General features: G+C 42.7%; 1 protein-coding gene across 9 annotated transcripts in view; it reads right to left on the reverse strand.

The window, feature by feature from the left end:
* The window catches only part of SNAP91 (synaptosome associated protein 91), a 203,847-nt gene that overhangs the window by 46,690 nt on the left and 142,544 nt on the right, over positions 1–14,613 (reverse strand). For 8 of the 9 annotated variants that reach the window (XM_040428709.1, XM_040428707.1, XM_040428705.1 and 5 more), the window contains 2 exons: positions 12,516–12,616; positions 272–379 (listed from right to left, as the gene is read on the reverse strand). In XM_040428709.1, the coding sequence (XP_040284643.1) occupies positions 272–379; positions 12,516–12,616 (209 nt within the window). The remainder of the gene's footprint in view (positions 1–271; positions 380–12,515; positions 12,617–14,613) is intronic. The other variant, XM_040428712.1, reaches the window with a different exon arrangement.

Consider the following 14,613-nt stretch of genomic DNA (forward strand, 5'->3'; position numbering starts at 1 on the left):
AGACCTCCATGGGTTAAAAAATTTGATTTCCATTTTTTCATTTTTGTGTGATTTTGTTGTCAGCACATTCAACTATGTAAAGAACAAAGTATTTCCGAAGAATATTTAATCAATTCAGGTCTAGGATGTGTTATTTTTGTGTTCCCTTAATTTTTTTGAGCAGTGTATATATATCCTGCAAACAGAAGAGATTGCCTGGATAGGCATCAACAGAAAATCAGGTCAATGCAAGGCATGCTGACAGGCGACAAGTAGCAGATATAAAACCCACCGTTTCCAGAGCATGCATCAAGAGCCGCTGCAACAGGGGTAGGGGGAGGTGGTGCTGCAGCCCCTTCTAAAGTTGCAGGTGCTTCACCAGGAGAAGCAGCAAAGGCATCTAGGGTGAGGGGTTTTAATGGAAGCAAAAAAAATAAATAAAATAAAAATCAAAAAAAGGGAGAAAAGAAGAAGAGTAAGAAATTATGATGAAGATTACATTTCCCTTATACAACATGCGTAATCTTTTCTGACTGCATAAGTCAATCATAGCATATAATAGAGAACAGGCTTAAATTGTATAAGGGCTCCATGCATGTGGTGAGAGGGTCACAGCCACAAGAATCCACTTACCAGCCAATACATATGGATATTTTTGCTTGAGCAAAGCAGATTTCACTTTATTTTTTCCGTACTTAAGCAAAAATATGCCCCAGGCTTTGCATGACAGAAGCTACACAAGTATAGGGTAAAGATATATCCCTGTTGGATCTGAGGGCATGTTCACAAGGGGATTCTGAGCATAGTCCATGCAGAAAACCTGCCTCCCTATGTTTTTAATAGGAACCTGTGTCTTATGAATTCTGGTTGGAAATCTGCATTGTTGGAAAATAGAAGTAGGGAGACTTCACTTCTTGATGCAGAACCACAGTGGGTAAACCAGATACAAATTAGCTCCATTACATGGGGCTTCTGTGTGCAGATCTGCAGAATGATAAACTGCTAATCCCACGCAGAAGTCTCAGATTTCTATTATGGGAAAATCCACCATGTGAACATGTCCTTTGAACATAAGGTAAGAAATACAAAAATTTCATCAGGAGGACAGGAAAGGGGGTCCAGCCCAATAAATTTGTTAAGGCCGAGTTCACATTGGAACAGAAATACAGAAACACATTGTTTCAGCCTCTTTCTCAGCCTGTGATGTCCTGTCCATTAGTCACATGGGCTATGTGCAGCTCAGTCCTATTCAAGTAAACGATGGACAGCGCAGCACTTTCAAACACCTGATCGGCAGGGGTGCCAGGAGTCAGACCCCACGATCATGTACTGATGACCTACCCTAAGGTCCCAGAAAACCCCGTTAAAGGGCATCTGTCCGCAGATTGTACAGCTGAAGGCATCTGTGTTGGTCCCATGTTCATATGTGCCCGCATTGCTGACAAAAATGATGGTTTTAATATAAGGAAATGAGCCTCTGTACTTTGATTGACAGGTCCAAAAGTGATCACGCCGGCAATGCCCCCGTTGCTCCTAGAGGCTCATTTAGATATACTAAAGGGGTTGTCCCATGAAAAATATTCTACAATTTTCAAACCAGCACCTGGATCTGAATACTTTTGTAATTGCATGTAATTAAAAATTTTGTATAGCTACTGAGTTATTACGTAAAATCTATCTGTATAGCGCCACTTGCTCTTTGTTTATTTTCTTATTTCTTTGACCTGCTCACTGAATCGCGCAGGACAAAGGCATTTTCAGGAGTTCCAGTGACGAACCGGGCTCTCCTTAGGGCTGCCAGGCGGAGGCTTCCGCCCAGCAGTGAGCCCGCTGACATCACTGGCACTGATGGGCGGGCTTTAGCGCTGCCCTAGCCTGTAAAACAGCGCTAAAGCTGGCCCATCAGAGCCGGTGACGTCACCGTATACACCGCTGGGTGGAAGCCTCCGACCGGCAGTGTGTTATGGTAAATAAAAAAGCCCTTGCCCTACGCGATCCTGCGCAGGGCAAGGGAGAGCATCGGAGCATGAACTGCTCCGATGCTCATGTCAGGGGGGCTGCCTGGGTGAAATTATGGATAAGTCCAGGTAGCAGAGCAATGAATAGGGCGAGCTCTGGATCCATGTGAGGTACAGGGCTGGTTCTAGCTTTGTTAGAAAGAGGGTGTTAGGTTATTTCATGGGATAACCGCGTTAAAATTTTATTTTTCTCAGCAATGCGGGCACATGTGTACATGGGACCAACACAGATGCTTTCAGCTGCCAAGTGCACATGCAACAGGTCAGCCAGTGTCATAGGTACAAATCTGCTGACAGATGTCCTTTCACAATTTTTTTTCTTTATGTAACTATTCCATTTGAGCTACCATTTTTTTTTTTTAACCAAATCTACTACCATACTCTTTAGTTAACCTCCTTAAAGGAGTTTCGCAGTTTTTTTTAAACTGATGATCTATCCTCTGGATAGATCAGCATCTGATCGGCGTGGCTCCGACACCCGGGACCTCCGCCAATCAGCTGTTTGAGAAGGCAGCGGCGCTGGCAGTAGTGCCGCGGCCCAGTGAGCTTAGCCCCGCCCAGGCCATTGATACTAGTCGTGACGTCACTGGGTTTGCTGTAAACAGCGAGAAGGCAGCGGCACTACTGCCAGCGCCGCTGCCTTCTCAAACAGCTGGTCGGCGGAGGCCCCGGGTGTCGGACCCCCGCCGATCAGATGCTGATGATCTATCCAGAGGCTAGATCATCACTTTAAAAAAACTGCAGAACCCCTTTAACAAATGACAAAGAGGAAAATATGAGAAAATGCTAGAAAGCACTATACTTCTTTTTAACGAAGTCGACATTCAGAGGGGAAATCCACTTTAGTACAGATAACTGGGCTGATCAAATCGAGTGCTCTAATAATGTAATATGTGCACATTACAAATCAGATCTGAGGGACTGCAGCTGGAGATGCGGCCATGTCCGATATATAGCTTCATCTGTACCACTGTAGCTTTCCTGTGAGCTGCGTACATGCATCGATTCACAGCACAAGTTCATTTTTTGCTGTATTTTGTGCACCGTCAGTTGCTTCTCAGCATCTTACACCACACTGACTCCTTTTCATGGTGTGCAAGTGTCAGTTTGTTGAGAGCGGATAGTGTTCCAGTCGGCACAATCAGATCCAGGCTGCAGCGGGAAGGAGCAATCTCCACATATAATCCAAAAAGATCCCAGCAGCGGTGTAGTTACTGATCAGTATTCTTGTTTTATTTGCTGATCATAGTACACATCAAAGATATACCAGGACGCGTTTCGGCGTTATAGCCTTCATCAACAGACCTGTTGACGAAGGCTGAAACGCGTCCTGGTATATCTTTGATGTGTACTATGATCAGCAAATAAAACAAGAATACTGATCAGTAACTACACCGCTGCTGGGATCTTTTTGGTATAGTTTGTTGAGAGCAACTGTGTGAAGGTGAACGAGGCCTTTGAACAATGATGTAATGGCGTCAGATCTTAGAGGATACATGATTAATAGAACAAATCAGTTTTCCCCTTTCCTGTAACAGATCCTAAGCAATCACATTTTATAATGGGTTCACCACATTTCCATTCCTTTCTCAAGACGCTACCTACTGCTAGAGACATTTACTATGATGTGTCATAAAACAGATTCTGCTCTAGCTAATAGAGGTGGTCCTGAGCGAGGAAGCCCCTCAATGACATAACATAAAAGGGTATTGTTTAAAGGACATCTGTCCACAGATTTGTACCTATGAACCTGGCTGACCTGTTACATGTGTGCTTGGCAGCTGAAAGCATCTGTGTTGGTCCAATGTTCATATTTGAATATATGCAAATGAGCCCCTAGGAGCAATGGGGGCGTTGCCATTACACCTAGAGGCCCTGCTCTCTCTGCAACTGCTGTGTCCCCTGAAATTTGACTGATGGGGTCAGGCAGTGAAAACGTCATCATGCCTTGTCATGACTTCTAAAGTCAAAGTCCAGAGGGCGCGGCAGTTGCAGAGAGCCGACCCTCTAGATGTAACGGCAGCTCCCCCATTGCTACTAGATGCTCATTTGCATATATTAAAACTTGATTTTTCTCAGTAATGCAGGCAGATATGAACATGGGACCATGCAACAGGTCAGCCAGTTTCTTACACAAACCTGCTAACAGATGCCCTTTAAGCCTTTTGCTCCCATTCAGCAAACCTAAATCTTACAAATGATGAGAAAATTAAACAAATCGGGTTTCCATTATAGAACATTTTATCATTATCTAAAAAATAGAAAATCCCCTTCAGCTTTATTTACATTCAATGATCCCTTTAATATATAGTTAATTCCCAGGGCTGAGGTCAAATGTTGAACTATAACATACAAACACATCAAATAGAAATCTAAAAACATGATCTAAAACATTCCCTCTGCAGCCTCATGCTTGCAGAATCCCAAAGTAACAGACCTATATAGGCACTGGGAACCACACAGTGCCTTTCCCCCGGCCCTCCTTCTGTGGTGTAGGTCATGCCACAGCTTACCAGCTTATGTTCTGGCAGCAACGGGATATAAATACAGCAGCAAGAAGTCTATCAAAAAGGCACCAAAAGTCAACGGAGTATTCAGATTTACTTGTACAACTTCAGTCCCGCCTAAGGCACGTACCATATAAAATACCAGGCCATGGCAAAAGTACTAAAGATGCTGGCAGAGATATACAGGCTCGCTTTACATGTGCCAGCAGAATACAGGGTAATGAACTGAAGTAGCATGCCAAGGCATTGCATCTGATCTGTCCGAGCAGCCACTCATAGCCAGTGAATTATGATGCATCTCAATGCTATCCAATGGAGGGTTTATATCTATAAACCACCAGCTTAGTCAACAGTATACAAATAAAATACGCTATCTAACAAATCTAACAAGAAGCAAACTAACCTTCTAAAACAGTGACTGGAAATGTGCCCTCCTGGCAAACCCCTGCTTCTAGGAAGCTATGCGCCAAGGCAAAGCATTCCTGAGTGCTCTATTCTAGCTGAGGCAAAGGGCACCCGCGCTTAAATTCCAGTTCCAGCATAGAAACAGAATACTGGATCCACCATACACTATAACGGGGTCTGTTGGGAGTCTGCCGTGAACACCAGCATTTCGCCAAAGTACAGCTGCATGCATCGGTATTTCGTCCTATTTCCAAAATCTATGATGGAGACTCCTGCTGGAACCTTCATCACAGATGGGAACCTAGCCTTTGATGTTCTCTCACCAAGCATTTTGGAGAAGGCTGAAGTCTTGCCAAACTTTATACTGTAAAAGTGACAGCTCTGGCTGCTTCTATCTTCTGGGGAACCATGACTTGGTTCCAAGGAACTCAAGAATTTTGTGAGACCCTCGTGAAGGTTTTGTGGTGTGTGTAAGCAATAAGACACCTTAGACTTATGATCATGGCTACAACTACTGAACTATTGAATTGCTGGGGTGAATTCCATGACCCAATATTGCAAGGCCGCAGGACTTCCCACAGTCATCTTGCCGCTGTCAAAGGCTAATGCTGTAATGGAAACTTTTTAAAGTTATTTTTTATTTGTCTGACAGCATCACTGTGTTCCTGAATACATTTTGCTGTTAAGTCCATTTGAGGGGTTGTCTAGCTTCTAGATATCGATGACCTGGCCTTAGCACAGGTCATCAATGTAAGATTGGATGGGTCATCGGTGTTGAGCAAACCTCTGTTTTCAGGTTTGGCGTACAAGGTTCATAACTTATGGTCCGTGGTAGCGGAATCCATAACAGAATTCTTAGATAACCCGAACCTTGTATGTCAAACTTGAAAAGAGAAGTTCGCTCAACACTACTCATTAGCTTATGCCAGGTCTGGAGCTGGAAGCTCTATCCACCATGAAGTCACTTTGCTGAGTTCACTTGAATGGGACCTGAGATGCAGTGTCCTGGCACAGCCACTACACAGTAGATGGAGCTTCCTGCTTCAAAGTCCTCTGTTATTTCTGGTGCTGGCAGCTGCTGAGGACAGGTCATCAAAATCTAGAACCAGACAACCCCTTTAATGTGAAGACAATTATGCAGATTATTATATTGTAGGATATATATATGTGTCAGGAAATGAAAACGGATGCTTTACGGCCTTACTAACCTCCAAAGAGATCAACATCAACACTGGCAATACTAAGAGAGGCAGGTGCCGGAGAAACCGAAGGTGCTGGAGTTTCAATGGAAGCAGCAGGAAGGGCACTGGGCTCAACTGAAAATGGGTCAGAAAGCTGAGGAACCTCTGAGATAAGAGAAGTAGAAGGCGCAGAGAGAGAGTCTACATAGGAATAGGGAGAAACGTTATCTGTCAGCAGAAGAGACAAAAGAGCAGGCAGAAGAACAGCAGAAAGGAAGACACTACTCACCTTCGCCCAAAAGATCTGTGGTCATCCATTAAGCAAGCGGTTAAAAAGAAAACAAGTGTAAGAGGTATGAAAAAGGGAGAAAGTGTGAATGTTACCTGCAGAGTGTTGAAAAGGAGACAAAGCAGAAAGGCCAGTGATGCCAATGATTTGGAATCCTCCCTACCAAAAGCATAGAACGGATTGAAGCACAGCTCTGTATAAAACATGCCTACGATACGCGCCCACACTGCACAAGGTGACAACACATTCTTCTATGGTACCAGACAATTAGGGCTAAACAGAGGCAGACCTGCACATGGTGTCACATTGTGGCAACAGTAACGGGTGTGCTATGTTTTGGTAGGTAAAGTAATTTAGGATACCCATCACCTATCCATCCTCTATCATTATTTCACTTCTCATTGAGTGAAAGCACAGGCTTTATGCATTCATGGTCCAAACACGGAACCCACATGATATGCCGTGTGACTGAAATATCAGATACAGTATATGATGTGAATGCACACACTCCTTTCTACATAGGGACTAGATAAGGTAGTGCAGAACTAAAGAAGCACTGCAGGCTCTTCAATCCTAGGACCGGTGGGTGTCACAGCCGTTGGACCTCTAATCTTAGGAGAATGGCATATCCTAGCAATACAATCACTTTTTGCAATGGGAATAACTCAACCAAGGAGTCGTCTCACTTCAGCAAATGACATTTACCATGTAGACAACGTTAACACAAGCCACTTACTAATGTAATGTAATTGTCCATTTTGCCTCCTTTGCTGGCTTGATTCATTTTTCCATCACATTAAACGTGGCTCATTTCCAGGGGTTACGACCACCCCGCAATCCAGCAGCGGTGGTCGTGCTTGCACACTATAGGGAAAGATGCTGGCCTCTCTGATGGCTGGGACTGTGGGAGCTCACATAGGCAAGTATGTGCAGCAGCTTCTGTACCGGCCACCTCATTTGTGCTGCAGCGGTGGCCATGACCCCTGAATATGAGTAGTGTATAATGTGATGGAAATATGAATCAAGCCAGCAAGGGAGGCAATATGGACACAATACATTAGTAAGTGCCTTGTATTCATTTTCTCTACATGATTAATGCCATTTGCTGAAGTGAGACAACCCCTTTAACTAGGAATACATCTGTAGCGTATCATTGGGGAAAGATCATTTCAGAGAATACCCCATAGAAACAAAACGGTCTGTATGCCACACTTAATCATGGGCTGTGTACGGTATTGCAGCTCAGAGCCATCCACTTGAAAGAGGATGCATTGCAATACCAGACATACCGTAAGTCATGGACAGTTATGCCTGGAAGAAAACAATCAAGTACCAAGATATATCATACACCAAAGACAGTTCTCTGGCATCAAAAAGTTGCAAAAATTTTGTGCAAGGTCCTGCTTGGGAAAATATTCCACCGTGTTTACCAAAAGTGGGTGATATGGAGGGGCAATGCATGGCGGGGCCAAGCCAGCCTGGCACATTCAGGGCACTTTCACACTTGCGGCAGAGGATTCCGGCAGGCAGTTCCTGCCAATCCGGACGCAAACTGATGGCATTTGCCAGACGGATCCGGATCAGTCTGACAAATGTATTGAAATACTGGATTAGTATCTCCGGTTTCATCCGTAAAAATGGATCCGGAATTTTAAAGATTTTTTTTTTTGCATTTTTAAAGGTCTGCGCATGTGCAGACCGGAAAGCCGGATCAGTTTTGCTGGAACACTTAATGCCGGATCCGGCACTGATACACTTCAATGTAAATTAATGCCGGATCTGGCTTTCCGGCAAATGATCAGTATTTTTGGCCGGAGAAAAGAACTGAAGAATGCTGCGGTATTTTCTCCGTCAAAAAAACGTAAGAGGGACTGAACTGATGCATTCTGAACGGATTGCTCTCCATTCAGAATGCATTAGGATAAAACTGATCAGTTCTTTTCCGGTATTGAGCTCCTGTGACGGAACTCAAAACCGGAAAACAAAAACGCTAGCGTGAAAGTACCCTCAAAATAATTTTTGCCAAAAAGCTCTAGTGTAATATATTTTTTTCCAGCACTTATCAGCAGGCCCTAGTGTACACAGGGGACACACTCCACTACTATATATCCAATATACTACATTATCAGCCGGCCATAGTGTACGCAGGTTACACACTCCACTACTATATATCCAATATACTACATTATCAGCCGGCCATAGTGTACGTAGGGGACACACTCCACTACTATATATCCAATATACTACATTATCAGCAGGCCATAGTGTACACAGGTTACACACTCCACTACTATATATCCAATATACTACATTATCAGCAGGCCCTAGTGTACACAGGTTACACACTGCACTACTATATATCCAATATACTACATTATCAGCAGGCCCTAGTGTACACAGGTTACACACTGCACTACTATATATCCAATATACTACATTATCAGCAGGCCCTAGTGTACACAGGTTACACACTACACTACTATATATCCAATATACTACATTATCAGCAGGCCCTAGTGTACACAGGTTACACACTACACTACTATATATCCAATATACTACATTATCAGCAGGCCATAGTGTACACAGGTTACACACTCCACTACTATATATCCAATATACTACATTATCAGCAGGCCCTAGTGTACACAGGTTACACACGACACTACTATATATCCAATATACTACATTATCAGCAGGCCATAGTGTACGCAGGTTACACACTCCACTACTATATATCCAATATACTACATTATCAGCAGGCCATAGTGTACACAGGTTACACACTCCACTACTATATATCCAATATACTACATTATCAGCAGGTCATAGTGTACACAGGGGACACACTACACTACTATATATCCAATATACTACATTATCAGCCGGCCATAGTGTACACAGGTTACACACTACACTACTATATATCCAATATACTACATTATCAGCAGGCCATAGTGTACACAGGTTACACACTCCACTACTATATATCCAATATACTACATTATCAGCAGGCCATAGTGTACGCAGGTTACACACTCCACTACTATATATCCAATATACTACATTATCAGCAGGCCATAGTGTACACAGGTTACACACTACACTACTATATATCCAATATACTACATTATCAGCAGGCCCTAGTGTACACAGGTTACACACTCCACTACTATATATCCAATATACTACATTATCAGCAGTCCATAGTGTACACAGGTTACACACTCCACTACTATATATCCAATATACTACATTATCAGCAGGCCCTAGTGTACACAGGTTACACACTCCACTACTATATATCCAATATACTACATTATCAGCAGTCCATAGTGTACACAGGTTACACACTCCACTACTATATATCCAATATACTACATTATCAGCCGGCCATAGTGTACACAGGTTACACACTCCACTACTATATATCCAATATACTACATTATCAGCAGGCCCTAGTGTACACAGGTTACACACTCCACTACTATATATCCAATATACTACATTATCAGCAGGCCCTAGTGTACACAGGTTACACACTCCACTACTATATATCCAATATACTACATTATCAGCAGTCCATAGTGTACACAGGTTACACACTCCACTACTATATATCCAATATACTACATTATCAGCAGGCCCTAGTGTACACAGGTTACACACTACACTACTATATATCCAATATACTACATTATCAGCAGGCCCTAGTGTACACAGGTTACACACTACACTACTATATATCCAATATACTACATTATCAGCAGTCCATAGTGTACACAGGTTACACACTCCACTACTATATATCCAATATACTACATTATCAGCAGGCCCTAGTGTACACAGGTTACACACTCCACTACTATATATCCAATATACTACATTATCAGCCGGCCATAGTGTACACAGGTTACACACTCCACTACTATATATCCAATATACTACATTATCAGCAGGCCCTAGTGTACACAGGTTACACACTCCACTACTATATATCCAATATACTACATTATCAGCAGGCCCTAGTGTACACAGGTTACACACTCCACTACTATATATCCAATATACTACATTATCAGCAGTCCATAGTGTACACAGGTTACACACTCCACTACTATATATCCAATATACTACATTATCAGCAGGCCCTAGTGTACACAGGTTACACACTACACTACTATATATCCAATATACTACATTATCAGCAGGCCCTAGTGTACACAGGTTACACACTACACTACTATATATCCAATATACTACATTATCAGCAGGCCATAGTGTACACAGGTTACACACTCCACTACTATATATCCAATATACTACATTATCAGCAGGCCATAGTGTACACAGGTTACACACTCCACTACTATATATCCAATATACTACATTATCAGCAGGCCATAGTGTACACAGGTTACACACTCCACTACTATATATCCAATATACTACATTATCAGCCGGCCATAGTGTACACAGGTTACACACTACACTACTATATATCCAATATACTACATTATCAGCAGGCCATAGTGTACACAGGTTACACACTCCACTACTATATATCCAATATACTACATTATCAGCAGGCCATAGTGTACGCAGGTTACACACTCCACTACTATATATCCAATATACTACATTATCAGCAGGCCATAGTGTACACAGGTTACACACTACACTACTATATATCCAATATACTACATTATCAGCAGGCCCTAGTGTACACAGGTTACACACTCCACTACTATATATCCAATATACTACATTATCAGCAGGCCATAGTGTACACAGGTTACACACTACACTACTATATATCCAATATACTACATTATCAGCAGGCCCTAGTGTACACAGGTTACACACTCCACTACTATATATCCAATATACTACATTATCAGCCGGCCATAGTGTACACAGGTTACACACTACACTACTATATATCCAATATACTACATTATCAGCAGGCCCTAGTGTACACAGGTTACACACTGCACTACTATATATCCAATATACTACATTATCAGCAGGCCATAGTGTACACAGGTTACACACTCCACTACTATATATCCAATATACTACATTATCAGCAGGCCCTAGTGTACACAGGTTACACACTACACTACTATATATCCAATATACTACATTATCAGCAGGCCATAGTGTACACAGGTTACACACTGCACTACTATATATCCAATATACTACATTATCAGCCGGCCCTAGTGTACACAGGTTACACACTCCACTACTATATATCCAATATACTACATTATCAGCAGGCCATAGTGTACACAGGTTACACACTCCACTACTATATATCCAATATACTACATTATCAGCAGGCCATAGTGTACACAGGTTACACACTACACTACTATATATCCAATATACTACATTATCAGCAGGCCCTAGTGTACACAGGTTACACACTCCACTACTATATATCCAATATACTACATTATCAGCAGTCCATAGTGTACACAGGTTACACACTCCACTACTATATATCCAATATACTACATTATCAGCAGGTCATAGTGTACACAGGGGACACACTCCACTACTATATATCCAATATACTACATTATCAGCCGGCCATAGTGTACGTAGGGGACACACTACACTACTATATATCCAATATACTACATTATCAGCAGGCCCTAGTGTACGTAGGGGACACACTCCACTACTATATATCCAATATACTACATTATCAGCAGGCCCTAGTGTACACAGGTTACACACTCCACTACTATATATCCAATATACTACATTATCAGCAGGCCCTAGTGTACACAGGTTACACACGACACTACTATATATCCAATATACTACATTATCAGCAGGTCATAGTGTACACAGGTTACACACTGCACTACTATATATCCAATATACTACATTATCAGCAGGTCATAGTGTACACAGGGGACACACTCCACTACTATATATCCAATATACTACATTATCAGCAGGTCATAGTGTACACAGGGGACACACTCCACTACTATATATCCAATATACTACATTATCAGCACTTTGCAACCTGCACATAATTTAGCTGATGGTACAAGTTCAGATCTTGAAGCCAAAAGAAAAAAAGTGACAACAAAGCAATTAAGGATGCTGGATTTACCTCCCCAAGCACTGGCGGCTGCAGGGGCAGCTGAAGCTGAATGACCGCTTGAGGTGAAGTCTGGCTGCAGATCCAGAAGATCATTGGAGAGCTTTGCTGAACTACAAAGAACCAAGTCAAAAGGGATTAAGGAAAACAAATTCTTTACAGTTATTCATATGTGAGCATTATAGGGCAGAGATTATAGACTCCTGTGATCTCCTGAACACAAACCTAAGTGCAGTTATGACTAAATTTAATCTAGGAATGCAGAGAAGAGTCATGGGGGCGGCTCCCCAAAAGCTTCTTCCTCTAAGGCTTTATTGACAGATCTCTCCCCATTTGTGTATAGGGAGAGAGACCTGCCAATTCAGTCGAGAGAAACGTTAAGAAGTTTGTGGGGAGCCACCCAGATGACTATTCTCCCCGTTCCTGGATCATTTTTAAATATAATTATTAATATTTTTTTAACTGTGCAGCATTTCATAGTAAAACATAGTCCTTTGTAATGAGGGAGATCGTCAGGATTTCATGATACCTGTGGTTCAGGCAGCATTATTCTCCTGACAGGTTCCCTTCACATTAAGGCCCCTTTCACACAAGCAAGTTTTACGCGCGGGTGCAATGCGTGACGTGAACGCATAGCACCCGCACTGAATCCTGACCCATTCATTTCAATGGGTCTGTGTACATGAGTGTTTTTTCCCCACATCAGTGCTGCGTTGCGTGAAAAACGCAGCATGTTCTATATTCTGCGTTTTTCACGCAGCCCTGGCCCCATAGAAGTGAATGGGGCTTCAGTGAAAAACGCATTGCATCCAGAAAGCAAGTGCGGATGCAATGCGTTTTTCACTGATGGTTGCTAAGAGATGTTGTTTGTAAACCTTCAGTTTTTTATAACGCACGTGAAAAACGCATCAAAAAGCATTGCACTCGCGTTGAAAAAACTGAACAACTAAACGCAATCGCAGACAAAACTGACTGAACTTGCTTGCAAAATAGTGCGAGTTTCACTGAACGCACCCTGAATGCATCCGGACCTAATCCGTCACGCTCGTGTGAAAGAGGCCTAAGGCCTCTTTCACACGGGCGTTGCGGGAAAATGTGCGGGTGCGTTGCAGGAACACCCGCGATTTTTCCGCGCGAGTGCAAAACATTGTAATGCATTTTGCACTCGCGTGAGAAAAATCGCGCGTGTTTGGTACCCAAACCCGAACTTCTTCACAGAAGTTCGGGCTTGGGATCAGTGTTCTGTAAATAGTATTATTTTCCCTTATAACATAGTTATAAAGGGAAAATAATAGCATTCTGAATACAGAATGCATAGTAAAACAGCGCTGGAGGGGTTAAAAAAAATAAATAATTTAACTCACCTTAATCCATTTGCTCGCGTAGCCGGCATCTCAGTCTGTCTCTTTTACTGTATAGGACCTGTGGTGAGCATTAACTATAGTTCAAGGACCTGGGATGACGTCACTCCGGTCATCACATGGTACGTCACATGATCTTTTACCATGGTGAATCACCATGGTAAAAGATCATGTGACGTACCATGTGATGGCCGGAGTGACGTCATCCCAGGTCCTTGAACTATAGTTAATGCTCACCACAGGTCCTATACAGTAAAAGAGACAGACGGAGATGCCGGCTACGCGAGCAAGTGGATTAAGGTGAGTTAAATGATTTTTATTATTTTTTTAACCCCTCCAGCGCTGTTTTACCATGCATTCTGTTTTCAGAATGCTATTATTTTCCCCTTATAACAGTTATAAGGGAAAATAATAATGATCGGGTCTCCATCCCGATCGTCTCCTAGCAACCGTGCGTGAAAAACGCACCGCATCCGCACTTGCTTGCGATTTTCACGCAACCCCATTCATTTCTATGGGGCCTGCGTTACGTGAAAAACGTACAAAGAGGAGCATGCTGCGATTTTCACGCAACGCAAAAGTGATGCGTGAAAATCACCGCTCGTATGCACAGCCCCATAGAAATGAATGGGTCGGTATTCAGTGCGGGTGCAATGCGTTCACCTCCCGCATCGCATCCGCGCGGAATACTCGCTCGTGTGAAAGGGGCCTAAGGCCTCTTTCACACGAGCGTGATGGATTAGGTCCGG

Source organism: Bufo bufo, chromosome 4, assembly GCF_905171765.1.
Source record: "Bufo bufo chromosome 4, aBufBuf1.1, whole genome shotgun sequence".
In the NCBI taxonomy this organism is placed as follows: domain Eukaryota; kingdom Metazoa; phylum Chordata; class Amphibia; order Anura; family Bufonidae; genus Bufo; species Bufo bufo.